Source organism: Barbus barbus (genome assembly GCF_936440315.1).
Source record: "Barbus barbus genome assembly, chromosome: 31".
NCBI lineage: Eukaryota > Metazoa > Chordata > Actinopteri > Cypriniformes > Cyprinidae > Barbus > Barbus barbus.
This window is the reverse complement of record NC_136759.1, coordinates 6,914,707-6,939,948: the sequence shown is the minus strand read 5'-3', so window position 1 is coordinate 6,939,948 and position 25,242 is coordinate 6,914,707. Positions and strand designations below refer to the sequence as shown.

The window sequence follows — 25,242 nt, the reverse complement described above, 5'->3', positions numbered from 1 at the left end:
TAGATAATGTATTATAGTTGTGTTTTCCACGTTTATTGTTGAGTGTTCATGAGATGGATTGCCTGAGGGAAGAAACTGTTCCTGTGTCTGGTTGTTCTGGTGCTCAGAGCTCTGTAACGTCGACCAGACGGTAACAGTTCAAAGAGGGAATGTGCTGGATGTGAGGGGTCCAGAGTGATTTTACCAGCCCTTTTGCTCACTCTGGATGAGTACAGTTCTTGGAGAGTGGAGAGGGTTGTACCAATGATTCGCTCAGCAGTCCGGACAACCCTCCGTAGTATTCTGAGGTCAGATTTAGTAGCTGAGCTGAACCAGACAGTTATTGAAGTGCAGAGGATGGATTCAATGATGGCGGAGTAGAACTGTTTCAGCAGCTCCTGTGGCAGATTGAACTTCCTCAGCTGGCGAAGGAAGTACAACCTCTGCTGGGCCTTTTTGACAATAGAGTCAATGTGAATATCCCACTTCAGGTCCTGAGAAATTGTGGTGCTCAGGAATCTGAATGACTCTACTGCAGTCACAGTGCTGTTCATGATGGTGAGTGAGGGGGAGAGCAGGGGGGTTTCTCCTGAAGTCCACAATCATCTCCACAGTTTTGAGCGTCTTAAGATCCAGGTTGTTAAGACTGCACCAGACAGCCAGCTCAATTTTTCAAACCGGCAATAAAACTTGTTCAAGTCGTCTGCTAGTTGTTGATTCTATTGATAGTTGTATATGCAAATCCAATCCTTACATAACTTCAAAAAGCCATTTTCCCCCTCAAACAAGTCATTTCAAATATCTTGATGAATTGTTTGAGAAGGTGAAGGGGTGAGTTGCAACCCACCAGCATGTGCTGTACAACCAACCCTTTCCCAGTTCACTGTTCTTTGCATCGCCCCTCTTGCCCGAACAAGCTATTGAGGGTTGGGCTCCAACATGACTGCAAATGAAAGATTCTGACAGAGCATTTGGATATATACGAAATTGCAAAAGGTCAGGACACAATCAGAAGTTTTGCCATTCTGCTAAATAGAAAGAGTGTGACTCAAAGAGGTTGTCAGAAAGATTATACTGGAATCTGACTGTAGTTCTTGGAAGCAGCTCAAATGAGCCAGCTGCACCGTATGCACTACAGTGGGATGCGTGTCGCCACTAGCCCCCATCTGAAATGTCCCGCTTTGACCTCCACCTCTATGTGCAAATGAATAGCAGCAAGTTCAGTCTTGCATTCTGAAAAATGTTCGCAGCCCTTTGCATTCTTAGTTGAGTTGCCTGTTTACATTTTAGTTTATATATGCATAAAGTGTGATAATTTGCCTGGTCCAAAGAATTTATATATATATATATATATGCAGTATAAATTGTAGTAATATTTATTAAAAGTAAAAACATTATGCCCTAATATAAAATATGCATTTGGTTTTTCTAATCAGCATTTATGTAATCAGCATTTCTTACAGTAACAAAACTGCATTCAGTGTTTTAACTGCATCAAGAAGAAAAATTGGCTGCAAAGCTCATTCAGTGTTTCTTTTGTAGGATTGTCTATAGATAACGTCTGCTACATTCCATATTGACACAAAATGTCAGTGTGACGTTAAAACATAGAAATTATGTAAAAACTATTTAATATAGGTGTGCCTTGGCATATCCCACATTACAGTGGCCGCCTGAACTCACATGAATAGTGTGAATTTGTACCTCCAGGTCGCAAAAAAAAAAAAAAAAAGAAGAAAAGAAGTCTTGAAGTTGATAAATGCACAAATACATCACACTCTCTGAAAAATCATGCATTAATCAAGTAATTTCAGATGGATGTATGGACTTGAAATACTTGAAAACCTATGCAAAGTGAAACTTAAACAAAAATATGGACTTTTTTGTGCCAACTGCACTAAAATATGAATCATTATACTGGAAATGGTATTTCTGAAATAACTTATTCTGATAAATAAGGTTTATACAGTACCTTAGCCTCCATCTTACATTTGTGACATATTTTTGCATTACAAATATATATATATATATATATATATTTTTTTTTTTCACCTTAGAAACTGTTAGCTTACAAGTCATAGCACTTGGCCAAATATTCAAAATATTTTTATTAAAAAAAAATGAAATGTGTTAACGTTGTGTAACTTCAAAAACTGACACACAATTCCATGTCTAAAAGTTGAGTTTATTATGAAAATTGAAAATGCAAAGGAGCCAAAATCTGTTTATGTTTAATTAAATTTGGACTGGAAACATGAAAATTTTGTTTGAGATGAAGCTTTGAGGTTTCAAAGCATGCATTGTTCAGCACATTTGCGCACGGTTTATGCAAATGCACGGTTTATGACACACACACACACACACACACACACACATACTAAAAGAAGAACACTAACATTTAACCTCTATCCCACCAGAAAATAAACAATGCACATTATAACAAAACAATGCAACATAATTTCTATTTTTATTTTAAATTTTACCCCATCTAAACATGAGCACCATAGAATCATTGTCCATGCAATGGTAAACCCCAGAAAAATAAATGCATATTACTGCTTTAAGGCAACTCTTCTCTACACCATATTTCATATGAACGCTTCCACTTTTTTGTTCGGATGCCTTAAGTGTACCAGTACTCCACACGTATTGCATGGTTGTACAAATGTTTCTGAATCGTTTTAACACAAAATCATCAGAAAGCATCAGATTTTGTGTATTGCGTCACATATGATCACTTATTCATAAACCTGTGATTTTTCAAACCATATTTTCCAACAAAAAAGACTTGAAAAAGCTTGAAATATTTACATACGTATGGGGAATTTCATATTCCTGTTCGGACCAAATGTACTTGAACAAAATCATCTATTACTGATCAAATATTTTCACTATTAATGATCAAAATCGAGTTTGTTTTCTTTTGCCTTAAACTCAACTCCAACCTGGTGGACCATTGGGCAAGTATATGAAGGAAGTATATTCTATACTCTTCAGGTCTTGTTTTCTACTTGGGCTCGCTGTGGCTGGTCTTGATTTATGTTCTCTTCCGGGGTACTGCTAAAAAAAATGAAAAGTGGGGTTACCACAAGTTTTGTGCATGCATTATAAAACAAAACTAAATCATAAAGTTTCAAACTGGTCTGGTCTTTAATTGATTGACCTAATGTAGCTGCCAAGTTATGTTAAACAAGATATAACTGTTTAGTGAATTATCTACCTGGTTTTCTTTGAGTGACTCTTCCCCTTGGAAACGGATTAGCAAAAGACATAAAGGTCGACCATTTTGGGACGATTTAGCTTGAGATACCTAATGTCACAATCTTACCTTGAATGTATCTGGTGATTATATCAGAGTCCTCGCCAAAATCTAGTGGGAAAGAAGAAGAAATAATTAATAATACTCACATTTATCTGCTTATACATGAAGAACTAGAAATAAAAGGAAAAAGGAGGAAATATTAGTGGTTGAGTGGGCAGGCTTTGCTCCGTAGCCTGTACCGTAGCTAAAAGTGATCCAAAAAGTAAACAGTATTGTCACGGAAAACTGTCAAACAAGATAGATCCAATTGCAGCTTTATTTATAGAGTCCAAAAAGTAGTCCACACTGGGGCAATAACAGAAACATCAGAAGTAATCCACAGAGGAACCCACCAGAACAGAGAACTGCAAACAATAATCCAGCAACCAAACACACTGAAAGCAAAGTATAAATCAAGAATAAAACTAATCAGTAAATGACATACAGCTGAGAATGATCAAACAATCATGAGTGCAAAGGGTAATGGGAAACGAAGTCCAGAACCGAAAAACGATCCAAAAGGAGTGCCCTCTTGTGGCTGACATGGGCACTCCAACAACTGGTTGTGACATAACCCCGGCCTTAAGGAGTGGATTCCAGACACTCCAACAGAACACACAAAAACGTTCAGGAGGGAGGTAGCCCGGAATCGAGCCAGGGAGCGGGATGGCGGACCAGGCCCATGTGGCGCAACATACAGAGCTGAAGCCCTCCAGGGTGGCGCATGAGTAGCAGAAGACCGCCGCAGCCACTCAGAGAAAGACGAAGATCTCCATGGCGGTGCAGAAGACCACCACCGCTGAACAGACGGGAGAGAGGGCCCCCATGGTGGATCAGACAGCGCTGGATACCACCATATGAGTGCACATGGGGCTGAAAACCACCATGATGGGACAGATTCATAGGACGACTCCCGGACTGGAGCGGGCTCCGTGTGCTCCCGGACTGGAGCGGGCTCTGGAGCGGGCTCCGTAGGCTCCCGGACTGGAGCGGGCTCTGGAGCGGAGTCAGAGGGCTCCCAGACTGAAGCGGGCTCTGGAGCGGAGTCTGTGTGCTCCCGGACTGGAGCGGGCTCTGGTGCGGGCTCTGTGTGCTCCCGGACTGGAGCGGGCTCTGGAGCGGAGTCAGAGGGCTCCCGGACTGGAGCAGAGTCAGAGGGCTCCCGGACTGGAGCGGGCTCTGGAGCGGGCTCTGGGGTGGACTCCATAGGCTCCCGGACTGGAGCGGGCTCTATGTACTCCCGGACTGGAGCGGGTTCTGGAGCAGAGTCAGAGGGCTCCCGGTCTGGAGCGGGTTCCGTAAGCTCCCGGACTGGAGCGGGCTCTATGTGCTCCCGGACTGGAGCGGGTTCTGGAGCAGAGTCAGAGGGCTCCCGGTCTGGAGCGGGTTCCGTAAGCTCCCGGACTGGAGCGGGCTCTATGTGCTCCCGGACTGGAGCAGGTTCCGTAAGCTCCCGGACTGGAGCGGGCTCTATGTGCTCCCGGTCTGGAGCAGGTTCCGTAGACTCCCGGACTGGACTGCAGCGGGCTCTGGGGCAGACTCCGTAGGCTCCCGGACTGGAGCGGGCTCTGGGGCGGACTCCGTAGGCTCCCGGACTGGAGCGGGCTCTGGGGCGGACTCCGTAGGCTCCCGGACTGGAGCGGGCTCTGGGGCGGACTCCGTAGGCTCCCGGACTGGAGCGGGCTCTGGGGCGGACTCCGTAGGCTCCCGGACTGGAGCGGGCTCTGGGGCGGACTCCGTAGGCTCCCGGACTGGAGCGGGCTCTGGGGCGGACTCTGAGGCCACTAGTGTCAGGTCCTCTGCCACCAAACTTGAGCCCACCGGAAGGAACTTTACTGCCCTCCTTCTCGACCTCCGCTTCCCAGTAGGAGTCGGAAGGCCAGGGCTGGTGGGGAAATCCCTGTGGACGGGTTCAGACTGACCTGGTGTTGCCCATGAACTTCGATGATGGAGATACTTTACAAAGCCCCAGAAATCCAAAATCCTGAGTCCCTCCATCTCCTCCTTGAACAGAGAATCATCCAGGCAGGTATTTAAGAAATCCTTAAGAGCCTCATCATTATACCCCAGCCCTAACGCCACAGACCAGAATAACTGGGCAAAGCCTCCTATTTCACTTCCCTGCTGACGCAGAGCCATCAACTGCCGAAATCGAGCCAACCGCTCCTTCCCAGTGACAGAGGAAAGGACCCGGATATCCATTGTCCCAGGTAAGGAGAAAAACTGCTGGATCTAGAAGAGGCTGGATTATTCTGTCACGGAAAACTCTCAAACAAGATAGATCCAATTGCAGCTTTATTTATAGAAAAAAGTAGTCCACACTGGGGCAATAACAGAAACATCAGAAGTAATCCACAGAGGAACCCACCAGAACAGAGAACTGCAAACAATAATCCAGCAACCAAACACACTGAAAGCAAAGTATAAATCAAGAATAAAACTAATCAGTAAATGACATACAGCTGAGAATGATCAAACAATCATGAGTGCAAAGGGTAATGGGAAACGAAGTCCAGAACCGAAAAACGATCCAAAAGGAGTGCCCTCTTGTGGCTGACATGGGCACTCCAACAACTGGTTGTGACAAGTATCCCAAGACTATAACAGGGAAAACAATGAATAAAAAGGTTTAGGTGTCTTTTACCAGTATCTTTAGCACAATAAAATAGCAAACTACATCCTGTTACCTGGACAAAATCTATTGGAAAAAAAAGTTTGGAATGAGGAGCACAAAGTGGAGTTAAGTGTTAGCGCTGGCGCTAGCATGCTAATAAAGTGTCACACTCTTCCATAAAGTTCCGTATCAGAGGAGCTGGTGACTGAATATTCAGGAACTTTTGATAGAAAACATTAAGCAAGAGTCCTTAATTGTGAAATCCAGGTCCAGGGTAGGATGGGTTCTGGCTTGAGCTACAACTGAACTGTTGAAATATAACATGTACTTTTCATAGCCATATTTTAAGTAACATTATCACACATTTGGAGTATGACAGTATGGCTAAAAGAGAACACATTGCATTTTTGTTCAGAGTTGTTAGTGTGTTTCTTCAACAATGGATGTTTATGGCCCAGTGGACTTTTATAAAAATCAATGCATTACAGGAGAATTGTCATTTGTTTGTTTGTCAGAACATTTCCATCACATCTTAAATTACATATTTTGTTTAATAGCATTATGATCTGAAAATGACATTTTAAACGTTGATTTTAGAAATGGTTAGCTCATTGATAATGGTTATTTCAAGAGTCATGCCATAACTAGTATTTTATGTATTATTTGTATACTTTTTTTTAACATAATTTGAGAACAACTGATAAATAAATGTACTTCCCCAACAGATTTGCCACACCAAATAATGTTTGAAAAATCTTTATTAGTCATCAAATAATAATAATTAGTTTAAAATTGTTGCAAATCATTTTCCACACAATGAAATTTGTGATTATTTAACTTTAGGTAACAGCTTAATGCAATAATATATTTTGTATTATTATACCATTATTTTATATATATAATATATTTAGCATACATTATAACACGTGTGTGTATGTGTGTACATGTACACACACACTACACACACACACACACACACACACGTGCACGCAAAGCGTTTATATTATGGGTGTGTTAAATGATGTTTACCGTCAATGCCTGTGGTAACAGATAAATCTCTTTCGATGTCTCCGGTAACCTCAGTCATGGTAGGATTCCCTTTGATTACCCTGGTGACCTTAGTGATAGAGGGCTGACCTTCAATCTCACTGGTAACCTTTTTATTTTTTGTCGGGATCTCGATAACCCGTGTCACCTTAGTGACAGTGGACTCTCTCTGGACTGCATATATATAAAAAAACAATACTCATTAGACAAATGAAACAAATCAATAATCTAGCCCTCTAGTTAGTAATGAGTTGCATTAGTGTCAATTACCTGTGACGACTCTTTCTAAAGGGGAAAAAAATAAAAAATGATAATGTCAGATTTAAAGAAAACTGCATTTTTGAGAAAACAGATAAAAAAAAAACTGATTGCATTGACATGAGAACCATTTTTGATATACATACTCATAAACGTCAGAGGGATCTCCTGATAACTGTATCCAGAGACAAACTACAAAGGAAAGAAAAAGGCATGTCAATAAAATTACACAAAGAAATATTACACTACATATCTTCTCTGTGAGATCGTATCAAGGCATGAAGCCTGTATTTGGTTGCACATAATAAATTAAGCCCAGACCTTCGGGGCAACCGGGTTCCCTAAACAGGCCCTGCATTTCATGCTTATGACATGGTTTTGAAGAAGCATGTTGCAATTCAATACCTTAATCTGGATGTATCGGATGATCCTTCTCAGCAGCGAAAGGAGGTCCTGGTTCCCAACCGGTATATCTTTAAAACAGAACACAGTTCTGGATTTGATTTTAAAAGGGAAAGAAGACCACTGCAAAACTAGAGGCATAATTTCATAATTTCCTCACCCTCAGGGTACAGAAGAGTCCTAACGAAGTGAATTACTCCATTTGTGGCCATTAGATCAGAATCAGGAACTTTCACAGTGTTGACCAGCATGCTCTCGTTTGCCTACAAATGGGAAAATGTTTTCAATAAATAAATTGTATAATAAAACATACAAAATATTATATATTTTTTATATAAAAGTTAAACAAAATATACAATAAAATAATTAAACAAACAAAAAGCACTGAAATATATAACAATTACATTATATGTATATTTTGCATGACAAAAATGAATAAAAATATAAACTACTGTAATATTTTATTACCACCACTTCTGTAATATTTGTAATAATTGAAATTATTAATCATTTAATTTAATATGATTGTAAATCAAACATTTTACAATTAAATTAAATTGAACATGATTAGAAATCAAACAATAAATGTAAAGAGTTAATACAGCTTCTTTTTATATTTAGGAGTTGTACCTATCTGATCTGAATATTAATGCTTATTTAATTGGTGAAAGCTAATGTATTCAGTCACATTAAATAATATACTGACAGCTAATTTGATTATTTAGGTTAGTTTACATAGTTAACAATTAACTTACAACAAAAAATAACATTTTTATTTAATCAAAGAAACACGTTTTATATCACCTTTACAATGTAAAGGTACTGTATATTAAGGTTACAACATCACTGAATAAATAAATAAATAATCATATAAAACTATTATAATTGTTATTTTTTTTAATTATCAGAATCAGAATCAGAATGAGTTTTATTGGCCAAGTATGTTTACACATACAAGGAATTTGTTGTAGTGACAGAAGCTCCTCAGTGCAACAGAAAGACAGCAACAGGACAGGATACAGATAATAAAAGAATAATATCCAAATATCCAAATAGGCAATGTACAAAGCAGCAGACACACAATATATAATATAGACAACTATGTATGTACAGGTCAAGTATGTGCAAATTAGAAATGAGAAAATAAAAGTAAAATAAGTGAGTGTGGTGAATAGATAATGTATTATAGTTGTGTTTTCCACGTTTATTGTTGAGTGTTCATGAGATGGATTGCCTGAGGGAAGAAACTGTTCCTGTGTCTGGTTGTTCTGGTGCTCAGAGCTCTGTAACGTCGACCAGACGGTAACAGTTCAAAGAGGGAATGTGCTGGATGTGAGGGGTCCAGAGTGATTTTGCCAGCCCTTTTGCTCACTCTGGATAAGTACAGCTCTTGGAGAGTGGGGAGGTTGTACCAATGATTTGCTCAGCAGTCCGGACAACTCTCCGTAGTATTCTGAGGTCAGATTTGGTAGCTGAGCTGAACCAGACAGTTATTGAAGTGCAGAGGATGGATTCAATGATGGCGGAGTAGAACTGTTTCAGTAAGTCCTGTGGCAGGTTAAACTTCCTCAGCTGGCGAAGAAAGTACAACCTCTGCTGGGCCTTTCTGACAATGGAGTCAATGTGAATATCCCACTTCAGGTCCTGAGAGATGGTGGTGCCCAGGAATCTGAATGACTCCACTGCAGTCACAGTGCTGTTCATGATGGTGAGTGGGGGGAGAGCAGGGGGGTTTCTCTTGAAGTCCACAATCATCTCCACAGTTTTGAACGTCTTAAGCTCCAGGTTGTTAAGACTGCACCAGACAGCCAGCTCCTTAACCTCCTGTCTGTAAGCAGACTCGTCTCCGTCCTGGATGAATCTGATCAGTGTGGTATCATCTGCAAACTTCAGGAGCTTGACAGAGGGGTCTTTAGATGTGCAGTCGTTGGTGTAGAGGGAGAAGAGCACTGGGGAGAGTATGCAGCCCTGAGGAGCTCCAGTGCTGATGGTACGAGTGCTGGATGTGAATTTACCAAGCTTTACTAACTGCTGTCTGTCTGTCAGGAAGCTGCTGATCCACTGACAGACGGAGGTGGGGACTGAGAGCTGTGTCAGTTTATTCTGAAGGGTTTCCGTGATAATGGTGTTAAAAGCATTATCCTGTTTGTGGAGCTGAAGTCCACAAACAGGATCCTCACATAAGTCCCTGGTCTGTCCAGATGCTGCAGGATGAAGTGCAGTCCCATGTTGACTGCATCATCCACAGACCTGTCTGCTCTGTAGGCAAACTGCAGGGGGTCCAGTAAGGGACAAGTGATGTCCTTCAGATAAGCCAAAACCAGTCTTTCTTGCAGTTAATGAAGAGCATTTCTAGATCTGAACAGCACATCTTCTTTAACACAGTTACATCTGTACACCACCTCTCATTGATGTAAAAGCAGGTCCCGCCGCCATGCGATTTCCCCGTTGATTCCCCATCTGCTCTGATCAGCGTGAAATTAAGCCGATGAATCGCGCTGTCCGGTATGTCGCCATTTAGCCAGGTTTCCGTGAAACACAGGGCAGCAGAGTTAGAAAAAGCTTTGTTTGTCCGGGAGAGCAGAAGGAGTTCATCTGTTTTGTTGGGTAGAGAGCGGAGATTCGCCAGATGGATGCTAGGCAACGGCATTCGAAATCTGAGCTGTCTGAGCTTCACAAGCGCGCCGGCTCGCTTCCCCGCCTGCACCTCTTGTAGCATTTGACCAGAGCTACTGCTCCGCCAACTACAATGTCCAGCAAAACGTCCGAAAAATCAAAATGCGGTAAAGGATTTTGTGGTGTGTTCTGCCAAATGTTCAGCAGGTCATCCCTGGTAAAACTGATCGTATTTGAAAAACAAAAAACAGGAAAAACAAACAAAAACAGTACAAACACTGGAGAGCAACGCACAATAGCAGCCATCAGCGGCGCCATCTTGGTTATTCTTTATTATTCTTTACCACTTTAGCACTTCTATAAATATTAAATCAATTCTCCATAAATTAAATCTGAGGTTGTATCAAGAGAAGTGGTTTTCTACAAAGAATGTTTTGATTATACTCACAGGAAATTCCCACCATAAACCTTCATATTACAGAGGGGAATCATACTCCGATAAAGATTCTCGCATGTGTCACTAAAACAGATGTTATGACTGGAAATTAATTTCAAGGCTGGACAGCCAGAGCGCTTGATACTTACATACAACACCTTCAAATTTCTGCCCTGGAGAGTTTTCAGGAGGTTAGTGACTCCGGTCTCCAAGCCTCCACCGATGAAGATGCCGTTACTGAAGTGATAGAGCAGGATGGCTCTGAGGGCATTAACGTCCCCTGATCACAAAGAAGAGACGCTGTCACATCCTGTAGCCTCCGTCTTTCATCTTTAATCTCATTAATCCTGAATAAAGGATTTTTTAGCTAAACAGTAATTAAACAGTAATTCTAGATGTGGTGTGCCTTGAAAATGACATGTACAGTATGAAAGGACTCACTCTTCAAAAGAGACAAGTCTCTCTCGCTGAGCCCTGAAAAAGCCTCATCTGTGGGAGCAAAAAGTGTGAAATCTCCTTCCTGTTTGAGCAGATCAGTCAGGCCAGCTGCCTCCATCAGGGACAAAAAGATCCTGCAGCAATGAAATGATACAGTCAAGACAAGAACAAGAAAGCGATCTCCACTTTGACTGAGCAAACATGTCATTTTTCTTACTTGAAGGCTCCGTTTTTCACCAGAAGTTGGTACATGCTTGAATCTGCTGGTGTGATCAGGGTCTTCATTAGATGGAGGGCACCGTTACTTCCTTCTTTGCTTCCACGGATCAAGCAGGCGTTCTCAATGCAGACAGCCTGCGTAGTTAAAATATTAAGAGACAGTTCACTTCCTCTGACTTTACTAATGGAAACTGTTTCAGTTATTACTTATAAATGCCATTGTAAGTAATGGGCAAAGAACAAGTATTCATACACCTGATATTTGAGTTGTGTGACATAACACAGTCTTTATATGATTCTGTTCAAATGTTCCCATGTGGCAAAAAAAGGCTAAATATATTTGAAACATATTGAAAATATGTTAAAACATTATGTTTAAAAAGGGCAAGAAAATACATTTCAAAAACTTTGCAAATAAACATGCAAAAACAGTGGACAAGAAAGCAGGGAAAAAAAGAGAGGAACATTTTATTTTCATAACTTTCATAAAGTTTTATAAACATTTGGTGTGAGTTTATCAAATCTTTAAAAGTACTTACATTTTAGTAGTCGACATTGGAAAAGTGACTATTTTCTATGTATTTTTTGCAATATATTTTGAATGATAAACAAAGGGCAAATTTCTGATGAACAAATATTTAAAACACATTTCTATAAATATAATTTCAAATAAATATTATGTAGCAGCTGTCTCATAAAAATACTTATATATACTTATTATATACTTACATAAATACTTCATATAAGCAGTACATTATATATTTAAGCAGTATATTTTCCTGACATATTTTTGCCATTTTATTGTGCATTAAAATATATGATTAAATAAACAATTGAATTAATGAATTAATCATTAAATTAATTTATTCTTAATATATTACATATTAATATATATATATTTTTTTGCCATACAGATTTTACAAATGATAAGTAAATCAAGGACATATAAAACAATACTGACTGTGCGGTAGAGGAAGACTCTGAGAAATTTTCCTGAAAGTGTTTCCAGGCGCTGACCATTGTACAGCTGACTTAGCACAATCTTGCTCTTCAGGATGTGGTTTTCCAGAATGATCTTCAGGAAGCTCTGGTCCATGGACATCACCTCATCTAGATGGCAGAAGAAAAAATGTTTGCACTAAAAAAACTAAATTGTGACAACATTTATAACATGATACAATGCATACTCTGATTTAGTGCGATTAGAAAAACAGAACAACCTCTTCTATATGCAGAGAGCAGTTTTGTGGAATATACATTCTCAGACAGGACTTTTAGTTACTGTAACCCCAGGCACTGTCCCATTTACCCAATGCAGCCTAATAAAATGAACAATTTACCCTGTAAAAATAATGTGATGAATGTGTTCACCTGTCATTAGCCACAAATGAACTACAAACATGTGATGATGAGGTGAAAGATCTTGCCTCCTGTGAGGTCTGAAACCTTCTATTTGGGAGGTGGGATAACAGAAGCTTTCACCTCCTCTTTCTTTCACCAACTTTTCAGTGCTGGAAGCCCGATGAGGCCCAGAGATTAACAGATACAGCTACCATGTCAGAGAGCTGCCATTTTCCATACACATGCACTGTATGAATCTTCTGTTTTTACACCTGCTATCCCATGAGGAATCAAAATTATAGTTATGGAACTGCGGAGGTTAACAGAGGCAAGGCACATCAGCAATTGAAAGAACACAGGCCTTGCTAAGGTAGAATTAAAACAGACAATGAAAGAGAAGAAACCAGCAGCTGTGTTAAGGCAAGGAGCCTATGAAAGTTAGTTAAAGGGAGGTAGAAAGAGAGATTGACATGTATTCAGACTTCTTTGCTCACCGTTGAAGGCTGTGTTCAGTGGAGCCAGGAGCGTGTACTCAGCCTGGGGTCTCATAGCTGCAGACAAGCCCAGCTCTGTCAACATGTCACTGAAGGTGCCCTGAGATTGTCCAACCAACTCCATAACCTGCTTAGCTTTGACGAAAAAAGCAAAATCCTAATATTTAAAAAGCATGTTAGAATTCTGAAGATTTCTGAAGGATGGTAGAAGGTAAAGCTAACCAGAGTCGGGCATGAGGACTTGATCGATGAGGTGGATGACTCCATTGGTGGTGACAATGTCCTTCTTGAGTACCATCTTGATGCCATTGACTGTGAGACTATCTCCATCGCAGCCAATCTCAATATTGCTGCCCTCCTGGGTCTCATAAGATGTGCCGGCCATGATGGCCTCGGAGCACTGAACAGAGTTCAACAGATGGTAGTTGAGGAGAGCTGGAAGAGAAGAAACATTAGTCTCAGTCATCCAAGCACATCTGTTATTCCTCTTAAATGCCTCTTGAGATATGAGGAGATCATGGAAAAATTACATTTGCTGTGTTTTTTTTTTTCATCATGCATCATACAAACATACTAAATGACAATTTTGCACAGTGATTTAACATGGCATTTGCTTCAGATTAATTTGGATAAAATCACTTGGCAAGCACAGTTCCAGAAAGTTTAGGCAGGGCATGTCAAAAAAAAATAAAAAATCCTTGCAAGTTGATTGCAGTTCTCATTCTAGAGCTTGTGATTGAATAAAAATCTGTGTAGTACAACGTATGTGATCAAATTTCTAATATGATTTCCTGGAAGAGAATGGTTTTAAATTTGAAATGCCTGTATCTACTAAGTTATGCACTAGCATATAGAAACAGTATCTTCAAAGCTAACAGACATGGACCGAAAGCCACAAAACTTTAATTTCATGACCTTTAAAATTTGTCTTAAAAATTCTATGGTTTATTTATAGATTGTGTAGATAGCATGCAAATGCTTGCATGTAATCCATTATATCACTGCATCTCCCTTTCGTTTCCATAAGGGATCCCTGGGAGCCTTTGGGTCCTCTCTGAGTGAATCTCTCAACAGCTCCAAGCCATTTGACTGCAAATGGAGCGCTCTGATCTCACGTCAAATATCTGGCTAGGGACTAATAAGAGGGCAGAGATCCCATTGCCGCCAGTTTTCATTAGATTGTAAAGCTAACAGCTGTTTCCTGTCTATATGTTTTTGACAAGACAAGGACGATGCTCTTTTCAGAAGGTCTTAGATCTCTCTTCTTTGGCCTTAAGATGAACATACTGTACTACTGGATCACTCTGGAAAACACAAACCATTGGTTTCAAATGGATGTTTTCTCACCATGTGTTGAATTTGATGGTATTATATGCTGTGAACAGTTAACTGTACCAGGCATCAGTATCTAGGTTAAGCTTGGGGTTTTTCTTTTTCATTTCCCTGGCTCTCAATGAAATTCGCTTAAGTAGCAGATCAAATATCTTTCCTTTTGGCACAACAATTGACACAACAGATTTGGCCATAATATTAGTTTTATTTTAGTTTCACTCAAGCAGTTAATATAACCCTTAGTGTATTTTAGACAAACCTTATATTCATGAGAGTGAGCATTACGTAATTATTTTACATGATCACCGGGAAAGCTAAAGTTTCCGAACTCCAAAGCAAACATCAACCAAAGTATTTTGAAAATACTGTAAGACGTACCCATAAACTTTAGTTCTGCTGCCGAAAACCTTCAGATTTGATCTCATCTCCAAGTGGTTCAACTGTAACCCTGTCTAAATCTCAAAGTAGTCCCATAAGTGTGGTTATGGCAATGTTTGCCAACTGTCTGAGAATTCCAGGTCTACAGCTCGGGGTGCAGCGGGCCCATCTGGATAAAAGGGGGTGAAATAACACTCGGGCCTCACTCAGTTGACTCGCAACGAGGGAACCGCCAGTCCCTTGATTTCCTGCACCTTTGTCTCGTTAAATAAGAATAAAGCCTTTCTTTATGCCAAGTCTGCCATCAATATGGGACTTAACATTTCCCTTTGGCAACTTAAAGCACTCCGTTTGAGAATAGCACGTGGGGCTTTAGGTCTTGGTGCTTCGGTTTACCTTGGAGGGAATTCTTGTCTTCCATAAGCCTGTCCAGAACCTCTCTATCCAGCTTGTCAAAGGCATCATTGGTTGGGGCGAACAGGGTGAAGTGTCCTGGTTGACCCAGCTTCTCAATCAAACCAGATGCAGTGGCCACAGTCTGGACAAGAAATGGAGCATAAGCAACTTTGGTTCATTCACTACACGGTTCCAAGTTTCCTTAAGACTTACGCTCAAAGTACTCAGGTCATCGTCCACTTCGATCACATCCTGAATAGTGTTGCCAACAGCTGTGATGACGCGGTCAATGACGTGGACCACTCCATTGGTGGCCACCTGGTTACCGTGAATGATCCTGGCACAGTTCACTGTGACAACCTGAATGAGAACCACATGTAAAATGATTTCCTCATGGAGACGCAAGTAACCTATAACCTAACCCTCCATTTCTCAAGATATCAACTTACCCCATTGGAGTAATGATTGATGAGCAGGTTCAAGTCATTGTACATGGAGGTGGCGGTCATTCCGTTCTTGAGGTCTTTGGTAAGCAGACGTTTGTTGACCATGTGGTAGTGCAGAGCATTGTACAGCTCAATATTAACATTGCTCACCAGAGCATTCCTTACCTCCTATAGGACAAAGAGCAACAGGAAAACATTCAAGGAATTACTCACTATTCATGTGTGTGCTGCAGGGACAAAGAAGGAATCAGATGTTACCGAATCGAGAAGATCCCAGGCATCATTACTGGGGGCGAAGAAAGTGTAAGACCCAGCGCCTTCGATCTCTTCCCGTAGCTTGGATAGAGCAGAATAGTCCTGGGTCGTTGTGGCTTTGACCAGGCCAAGGGTGCCAAAAACGTTGTCAATGGGAGCAACTGCAAGAAAAATGACACAGATTTTCAAATTAGGTTACAATTTAATTAATGTATTAACAATATTGCCATACTTAATGATTTCCCAATGTCTGACTGCTCAGTAAGCAACTATCAAGAAACCAACCTGCAGGACAGCCGCGCATGCCATCCAGCTTCATGTAACCTGGGCAGCACTCATACAACACAGTCCTGGATGGAGAAGAAAGATAGAAAACAAGAAGAACATGTGTTAAGTGAGTATTGAATCTCAGACATGGCGCCATTTGAAAAAATACAACACCAGTAGTGTACAGGCTCAAATTCATTTTTTTCCTGGATGCCATTCACACGTCGTTACAAGCTTTCCTGGTTTTAATGATAACACATTTTATGGTCCTGGACAGACAGTCTGTCCTTATGTTAACCATTAACTGTCTTTGTGCATAAACATTCTATGTGGTCCTGAGGTTTGTGCCGTATTCCACTATCATTATGTTGTCACAGCATTGCATTAATACTTTAAGGCCCGCTTTCACAGACAGGGCTTAGACTAAGCCAGGATTAGGCTATAGTTCAATTAAGACATTTAAGTAATTTTTATTAACTTGCCTTATAAAAATCATTACTGCTATGCATATTGAGACAAAACAAAGGCACTGACATGTTTTAAGATCAATCAGTGCAAGTTTATTTCAATTGAAACAGCTCAGAATTACATTTTAGTCTGGGACTAGTCTTAAGCCTTGTCTTTGAAACCGGGGGTTTGTGCCCTGAAGCTAAGCACTGAGACTAGCTTGGTGGTTTGGTAAGGCTGAGTGGTATTTTTTGGATCCAGGATGCCTTTAAAGCTAATTTATAACCCAGTGAAACATTGGTTTGGAAGTTACCATGTACAATGGAAGGAAATGTCGAATCAGCAGTTTTCTAGTAATGAAGGGTACAGTCTATGGTTTTTCTGTTTTCATTGAAAGCGGCTCTTTAAACCTTCAAACCAAGCTTGTAAATATATTTCCATGACCACACAAATTGAATCTCAAGGATGAAAAGCCATTTCGTTCTTGGTAGAATTAAAAAAAACAAAAATATAATCTAAACTAATATAATCCAAAATATTCAAAATTATATATAGATATATATAAAATAACACAAAAATATATATTTGAAATTATATTTAATGAACAATAATTAATTAAAACATTATAAAACATTACAAATATGCATGTCTAAATATAAATCTACATATGTGCATATCAAATTAAATTCCCCAAACAGATAAAACAGCCTGCAAATCACCAAATGAGAAATGACAATCACGAGACTGTAAGAACCTAATTGGAATTTCAAAGTTGTCCTCTATGTGACCGCCGTACAGAGGATCCAGAAGCAATAGTTTTGGATAATTTCTGGCCTCTGAGTCTTCTATGGAAGTGAAGCACAGTGAAAGGGGAGGTGAGGGATGTCGATGAAGTCATTAGAGTCTCGCTAGAACACGAGTTTCTAAAGAATTTCTCCCAAAAAACAGAGGAAAACATGACTCCTGTTGACCAGACACTCTGAGGGAATACGGCTACATTAATCATTGGGGAGAAGGTCAGATTTTCCAATTTAACTGAAGTTCTCCCTAGTGAGTCACCAGTTCAACGGATCCACAACATTATACACATGTTCAAACCATTAGGATAGAGTTAAAACCATCAGATGGTGGAGATATCTGGCAAAATATACTTAGATAAGCTTTGTAGAACATCAAACCAATGATTTGAATGAAAATGGACACTTCAAAAGATAGTAATCTTCAATCTTTCCTCATCTGCACCTTGAGAAGTCATTTTTGCACCAATCTTTGGGAGAGATCTAGGACTGTCATACTCATCTCAATTAAGTAGGCTAAACACAGTAAAGCAGATATTCACAAAGATTGCCAGACCGCTATGTAATGGTCTGCTGAGTGCAGAGAAAATACTCAGAGCAGAACAGTTCCTGGATTTCCGATAATCAAAACTGCAAGGGAAGCAGAAAATCTACAGAATCTCGCAGGCAAGTCCGGATTTGCAAGTAAGGAAGTTTGAAACCACTGGAGGTTACCTCACAACGGTGCTGTTTGGTCACACGGGAACGGCCCGAGTAACCTCTTTACATTGCCGTTTCCTCTCTTTTCCAACCACGGAAAAATAATTTGAAACCGGAGGCATAATAAACTCAACATGAATCAACGGTTGTGGTTGACCATGCTGCTCTCCAGAAACCACCAGGTCATTACTGGAGCCTTCACAGTAGGATTTTGCACTCATCTTACTGCATATTGTTGATCTAGATGTTGCAATCTTTTTGTTTTTGTTGTTTTTTACATTTCCTGCGTCATTAAGTTCACTTAGTTTTGCCAAAGAGCTTCCCGAAAAACAAAAGATCCTGCTGACATTTCCACCTTGTAGACAGCTGTGTATTTTTGCCTTAGGACAGAAATTTAAGGAAAGGTGTTTCAACACAAGCCAAGCACTCCAGACGAGCTCTAATGATTTGTTTAATCATTGATGGCATGTCCTGACAATGTCAGTGGGTCTCACCATTTTATACCAATTAAGGTTCTGCAGTTCTCCGGTGGTTTGTAAGACTGAGTGCTGTAGTAACGCATGGAATTTGGTTACTAGCAGTGGAGTAATTATTTTTCTATTTATCCATTCTCTGTTTTGGCAGCCAGGTTGAACTGTAAATCTACTGTTGCTGTCAAATTCTGTATTTTTCAAAGTTGTTTAAAGCATTGTAAATTCAACTATTGAGCAGCATCTGGAGCTCTGCTTAAGTAGGAAATCATATGTGCATGTAACTGTTGGAAATCTTCACGCACTCTTACCAGTTGGGACAGTGACCTTTCACCTTTGACCATTGGAGCAGCTGGAAATTTCCAGTGTCTGTCAAAGAGACAGGATTTCTAATAGCCTCCAGAAATCATAAAATATCACACTTACGCTTTCTTTCCACAGATGGCCCCTTGGTACCAATTACGGCAAGTGCTGAAGTATTTCTTCTTTGTCCCTACCACTTGCTGGAGAGCGCACACATTTGGTCTGGGGAGAGGTAAGACAAGGCAAAATGAGTAAAGCTAAGACAGTGCAACAGATGCACAGTTTTTTTTTTTTTTTTGTGACAGAATTATGCTTTTCTTTAAACCTGGGACAATAAGGTTTAGCTTTGAAGTAATAAAGGTAAATTTAAGACAATGAACTTTAATATACCAAATCATTCTTAAAGCATTTGTAAATAAATACATTGATTAATTAAAATTAAAACAGATACACTGTCATTTTTTTATTATTAAAATTAATTATTAGAACATAATAATAAAAAAAATATATATATATATATATATATATATATATGTGAAATAAAAAAAATTTAATTATAGAAAATCTTATAAAAATATATTTTTAAAAATGTCATGTAACTTAAATATATACTTTTAATTTTATTTTTTAATAGATTGATTTTATATTTTCTAAGTCAAAAGTATTACTTATTATGACAATAAACCTGGTGACATTTGGCGCAAAAAAAGTGATAAAAGCTTTCTTAATTTTAGATCAGATAGTTTCACACAGTTTTACAGTATACTTAGGTTGCACAAAGACGAAATAGGTGTGTATATATATATATATATATATATAATATTAATAATAATAATAGCAACACATATAAACAATTTAAAAAATGTAAATATAAATCATAATAACTTTTCTTATTTTAATATTAATAAATAAAATTAACAGCATCTCTTACCCTTCTTTCTTCGCTCGAATACGACTATGGGCAACTATCTTGTCATAAGCAGAGGAGTCTGCCTGGTCAAAGCTAGACAGCGCAAAGAGTGCAAAAGTAGCTGCAAAGAGTAGCTTCATCCCTGCTTTCCCCACTGTGAGGCTTCAGAGCCAGAAATGGACTCCAGCTGAGGGGGAGAGGGCTTTTATAGCTCAGCTCTCAGCAGCAGGAGAAACTGGCAAACTATCAGTGCACCAACCTTTCCTGTTCACCAGTGCTTCTCAATGATCTCACCTCTTAATATTTAATAAGCAAAACACAAACAGCGGAGGATTAATTCAACAACGAGCTGAAATGTGAGAAGAAAATGTTGTGGATTTCCTAATGAATCAATAATAATATACATGGTGACATGTATTTTAGTCCATTTTAGGATTGTTGCGGAACTTGCACATTTTTAAAAACTTGATAGTTCTTGTTCTTATTCTTTACTGATGATATTTCATATTTATGAAAACCTGCAGAAATATGTAACATGCTGTTACACAAAAATTGCATAACTGACGAAGGATCCAAAAGTCTGATTCTATTTTGCATTTTTCTCATTTGATTTCACATTTTATATTACAATATATATTATCAGAATAACAATTTGAGTGATTTGTGAACAATTTGAAGAAAGAATATTCAGAATGTCTTATATGATAGCAGAACTCAAACTTGTAAAGCATGAAAAAACTAAATTTTGCAAACCAAAGGCTGCAAGATTAAAGTATAAATAAACTGTAAGTATCACTATAGCTTACTCCAAGTATCCACATTTTGACACTAATACAAATCAAGCCCAGAGTCATCTGATGCAGCGGTCTCTTCCAGAATGCAAACATAACTATCAAAAGATGGAGGTATCTTGGAACCTTTTGGATGCGTGGCTCCATCTTGTGGAAAACCATTACTACAACAACAACAAAAAATAATATTGTTTTGACATAAAACTGTACTGACATATTAGCAGAATTATTTAGGGCGTCCAGTCTAAAGACATCCATCTTTCTTCCCAATGCTAGTCCTAAAGTGCACTTTGTTGTCCCTTTACTTAAAAAGAAAACAGAGATTTTAAATATGAGTTACAGTTATAAAGGTACAGTGAATATAAATAACGACTTTTCCAAACACTCACCCAAACATATCGGCATTTAAGGGCTTTTTTAACAATCACATTGCAATGAAAGACTCTTGCTTGGCCTCACATGTCCTAATAAAATCTGACTCTGTCAAAACAAGAGTTGGGTTATCTTTTGAAAAATGTGATGTTTAAAAATGTCATTTATAATCTCACAGAAACATGTTTCTAAAGTGAAAGTGCATACATGAGATGCATCTGGAAATAGCTCCCTCACTTTCTTCCCACTCTTTCTCTTTTCCCTCTCTTTTCTGTCAGTGCTTTTATGGCTTTTGGAGAAGTCGTGCCGCAGAGTTGCATGCAATGCTGGCGAGCCGAGAGACATTGCTAGTAAATATCAGAACATGAACATAATGCTGTAAAAAGATAGGAGATCACGAGATGTGAAAGGAAAAAGAAAGTACAGTAAAAAAAACATACATAGCCTATACCTTTCACTGAAAGTTATTACTTTAATAGTCCACCTAAGAACGTTCTGTTCTTGGAACGTTTATAATTATAAAAACATAAAAAGAATATTCCTACAACATTAGGAAAAAGATTCACAGCTAATTTTTCAGCGCTATCACATTTACCTCAAAGACACAGGGAGCGACTCATTTCAAAAGCAACAAAGTCTGAGAAACTATCTGCTGACAATTTATTCACTGCTAATTGAAAACAGCATGGTGTGCCCCCAGATAAAGGAACTGCTGTGAAGTCAATTAATTAAAGAACAAGAGCAGCCACTGCGTGTTGCCATAGCAGCACAAAACAAATAAGAAGCAATTGTGAGAGTGAAAGATTCTACGACTGCTGTAATATTAATCAGCTAGTGTAGTGCAACCAGATTGGAAAAATGAGAGACATGGGGTGTGTAATTAAAAACGTCCAGTATATCAAATGTCTTCATTTTTCAAAAATAAGTAAAGAATGTAACAAATCATTAAGCATTATTTGTGGGCATGAAATTGGAAAAATACAAAATTGCATGCTAGCAATTGTGGGCAGACTTTGTAAGCAGAGCATAAAGATAACAAAGAATCCAAACTTGCAGTAGTTACTAGGAGAGATATTTTATTTCTCATATAGCCACAGTTGAAATATTACTGAATGTCATATGGTCCATCATATAGAAAGTCATGTGAAACTGTTATTTATAAGAACTCAAAACATTTCAAGAGTTACTTATACTTATCCAACATCACAATATTGAGGATAGTGCTTAGAAATCTGAAACAGATGTATCCAGATGTATAGACATCTGTATTATGAATGCTATACTTAGATTGCATAGTCTTATATATACATATATGTATATTTTAAATCAGGCTGTGCAACTGTTGTATGTCACGTGCAACTAAATCTAGATCATTTGGAGCTCAAAGGAGATTAAACTGTATTTTCATTTATACACTGCAGTTCAAATATTTGGGGTTTGTAAAAGTTTTAAATATTTTTGAGATAAGTCTCTTATGATAATCAAGGCTGCATTTATTTGATCAAAAATAAAGTAAAAACAGTAATATTGTGAAATATTCTTACAATTTAAAATAGTTTTTTTTTTTTTTTTTTTTTGCTTTACAATTGTTTATTAGTCATTTTCAGCAGCCAGAAACATTTCTGTTGAAAACAGTTGTGCTGCTTGATATTTTTGTGGAAACTGTGATCCTTTTTTAGTATAATTTGTTTTTAATGAAAATAATTTAATTGATAAACTTTTGTTACATTATAAATGTCTTTACTCTCACTTTTGCTCAATTTAATGCATCCTCGTAGAATAAAAGTATTATATCTTCTAAAAAATATGCAATAATAATAGACAGTTTCTCTGGTCATTGATAACATGATTGTTATTTTTCAAGCTTTTTCCTCCCCAAGTTATGTTTCACAAAAAAGTATGAGAGGATGCTGCACAGTGGAAACGTGAGGTTAAATATATAAGACAAAAATAAAAAAAATAAAACTATTCAACAGGTCAGTTGGACACTGTGTAGTTCTTTCCCGAGCTTTATCCATTTCTTATCCTCCAGATTTATGGTTGCTTTTGGCATCTGTAATGCTGGGAAGTTTCTTGAGCCCGAAAACAACCAAGCAAATACCTTTTCCTGAGACAATTCATCTCGCAGAACCTCACCTCTGTGGATTAGAAAGGATTCTGTTTCATCTCTGACAAAGTACGCCAGTTAAATTTGAGATTCAGATAATCCTTGGATACAAAAAGAATGAGTGTTTATCTAATGTTCATGTGGAGATGCAACGTGCTCTTTCTCTTGGTCCTCCAAAACACTTTCCTCTTCTTCCATCAGGCACTTTGATTCATTTTCTTCCTGTTCAGCTTCTTCTGCCAGAGGTTTCTCAACCGTTTCCTGTCTCGCCCAGTCTAATATGTCAGAATCCGATTCCTTTGCCTCTTCAGCGAGTGAGTAGATCTTATTTGAGTTGAGACTGTTTTGTTTCTTTGGAAATAACCCATGGTCTGTAAAATCCTTAGGGAAGTCCTTCCTGGATTTGTCTTTGAGTATCGGGTCAGTCAAAACTACTGCTGATCCATTGGTCAGACAAGACTCTCTTGTCTCTTCAGATTTTTGTTGCTGTAGCACTGCAGTGACATCGTACAAATGTAATTTTTTGTTCTGTGGAAGAGCCGAGGAATATTGAAGTGAACCGTCTGGATGAGAAACATCGGAGGCTGCTGTGCCCTTCTTGTTCGCACGAGTACTTTTCCGGTTGCCTTTCATCATTCCAATGACTTCGTAGCGGAAGCCAGAGATGTCCTGCTTCAGCTCCTGACAAAGCAATTAGAGTCCACCATTTACTTGGGTTTTTTATTTAAAGGTGCACTAAGCAGTTTTTATCATTTAAAATGTTTCTCACAATGACTAGAATTTTGACGGTTTAAAATGTACACTGAAATTAGATGAAGACTCCAGTCATACTGTATCAGCGGGCAAGAAAAAGCTGTTTTACTCTACATAAGGGTGTCCAATCGCATGGTGGATGGCATTTTGAAATCTAATATTTTGGACATTTTTAGTTGTACAGTAAATACATACAAAATACAAGACGGTTGTATGTAAGGACCGGTAAAAACATAAGCAAAAAAATACTTGCTTTTGTTTCAAATCAATGTAAAAATAAAATAAAATCTGACATGAAATGACTATTTGGTAGGCAAAGTAATTTTAGGGCTTACTTTGAAATTCTCCTCTGTAAGTCCTTCCTCGGTCTTGGCGTCTCGAATCATAGCTGCCACATATCGTTTCACCAAGTTTCTCAAGACCTCCTGCATTTAGGGAAACAGCAGTACAATTCAGGTGGAACAATGACAAAGAAAATCAAAGCAATATAGAAAAACTGTAGAGAAACAGTATTTTTGGTGATAAGCTACCTGGTATTGGTGGTTGACTCTCACGTTTTCAGCAGCTCTTCTCTGAAAAGGCGAAAGGAAGGGCATTTGTAATTCAATAATTTTATGTCTGTCCCCTACAATATTAAAATGTCTTCTCACTCTAATAAAACCAAGCACACTGGATCTCTTATTTAGTTACAATGAAATTTCCAAGGACACATATTTAGTTACAATGAAATTTCCCTCGCTGCATTACATAACCATAACATTTTCAATAATTCATGAATTCACTTTTCTGTCACATCATATGATTATTATTCAAACCAAATTCAACAAAAGAGCCAAGAAGAGGCAAAATAAACTTATTTTTTTTTAACATAGTCTCACCCCTAATGTCCCAAATGTCTCAGTCCTCTTTGACCTCCTCTTGAACACATGCACCTTAATCCATGTAATCAGGTAACATATGGATTTCGGACTGGGGATAATGTTGAAGGGAGGTGGCAAGGTGCCTCCTTCCTCAAAATAACTCATCCATAATTTAGTCCTGGCAAATTTCCACTCAATATCAGCATGGTCCTTCAGAAAAGTCAGAACACACTATACGTGAGAGTCAGGCCATTACTGAGAAATTTACACTTATGCATTCATACCAAAATGCACAACATTGTACTGTGTTTTTCGGATTGTATATCATGTATATCACTGCGATTAAGGTCAAGCAAGCAAAACATGTGCAAAGCACAAAATGCACATGATCTCAAGTTCAGTTGTATAGCGAATTTCACACAAGGTGGTAGTTTCACTTTTGTTTTAAAATAATTTAGGCTTGCTATTTATAGTTAATGTTGTTTATGGTTTATAGTTTGTTTCATACTTATAT

At 38.6% G+C, this 25,242-nt stretch overlaps 2 protein-coding genes across 6 annotated transcripts in view; both read right to left on the bottom strand.

The window, feature by feature from the left end:
- Window positions 1–2,150: 2,150 nt before the first annotated feature.
- LOC306851577 (periostin-like) lies at window positions 2,151–20,025 on the bottom strand. Of its 4 annotated transcripts, none has more exons than XM_079387921.1 (20): window positions 19,867–20,005; window positions 19,059–19,157; window positions 16,238–16,302; window positions 15,956–16,113; window positions 15,701–15,865; window positions 15,465–15,611; window positions 15,252–15,393; window positions 13,368–13,580; window positions 13,146–13,280; window positions 12,272–12,420; window positions 11,309–11,445; window positions 11,095–11,225; window positions 10,803–10,933; window positions 7,762–7,864; window positions 7,605–7,672; window positions 7,346–7,391; window positions 7,212–7,226; window positions 6,924–7,115; window positions 3,308–3,349; window positions 2,151–3,039 (listed from the first exon to the last, which is right to left on the bottom strand). In XM_079387921.1, exons 1-20 carry the CDS (start codon window positions 19,983–19,985, stop codon window positions 3,017–3,019), a joined length of 2,280 nt encoding a protein of 759 aa, XP_079244047.1. In that variant the 5' UTR covers window positions 19,986–20,005; the 3' UTR covers window positions 2,151–3,016. The 4 variants fall into 4 exon arrangements, 3 of the variants coding, with proteins under 3 accessions (XP_079244047.1, XP_079244049.1, XP_079244048.1); XM_079387922.1 differs by having other exon boundaries at window positions 2,872–3,036; XR_013782517.1 differs by lacking the exon at window positions 7,212–7,226 and having other exon boundaries at window positions 7,342–7,391; window positions 19,867–20,023.
- Window positions 20,026–22,076: 2,051 nt separating this feature from the next.
- The window catches only part of LOC306850889 (short transient receptor potential channel 4-like), a 34,068-nt gene continuing 30,902 nt past the window's right edge, over window positions 22,077–25,242 (bottom strand). For both annotated transcript variants that reach the window (XM_079386833.1, XM_079386834.1), the window contains 4 exons: window positions 24,747–24,938; window positions 24,399–24,440; window positions 24,204–24,293; window positions 22,077–23,796 (listed from right to left, as the gene is read on the bottom strand). In XM_079386833.1, coding sequence (XP_079242959.1) covers window positions 23,245–23,796; window positions 24,204–24,293; window positions 24,399–24,440; window positions 24,747–24,938 — 876 coding nt within the window. In that variant the 3' untranslated portion in view covers window positions 22,077–23,244. The remainder of the gene's footprint in view (window positions 23,797–24,203; window positions 24,294–24,398; window positions 24,441–24,746; window positions 24,939–25,242) is intronic.

Coding starts and splice junctions, on each gene's coding strand:
- LOC306851577 (XM_079387921.1), bottom strand. CDS start 19,985: ATGAAGCTACTCTTTGCAGCTACTTTTGCACTCTTTGCGCTGTCTAGC. Junction 3,350..6,923: donor TGTTACCACAGGCATTGACG/GTAAACATCATT, acceptor CTTTCCCACTAG/ATTTTGGCGAGGACTCTGAT. Junction 3,040..3,307: donor AATCACCAGATACATTCAAG/GTAAGATTGTGA, acceptor CATTTTTTTTAG/CAGTACCCCGGAAGAGAACA.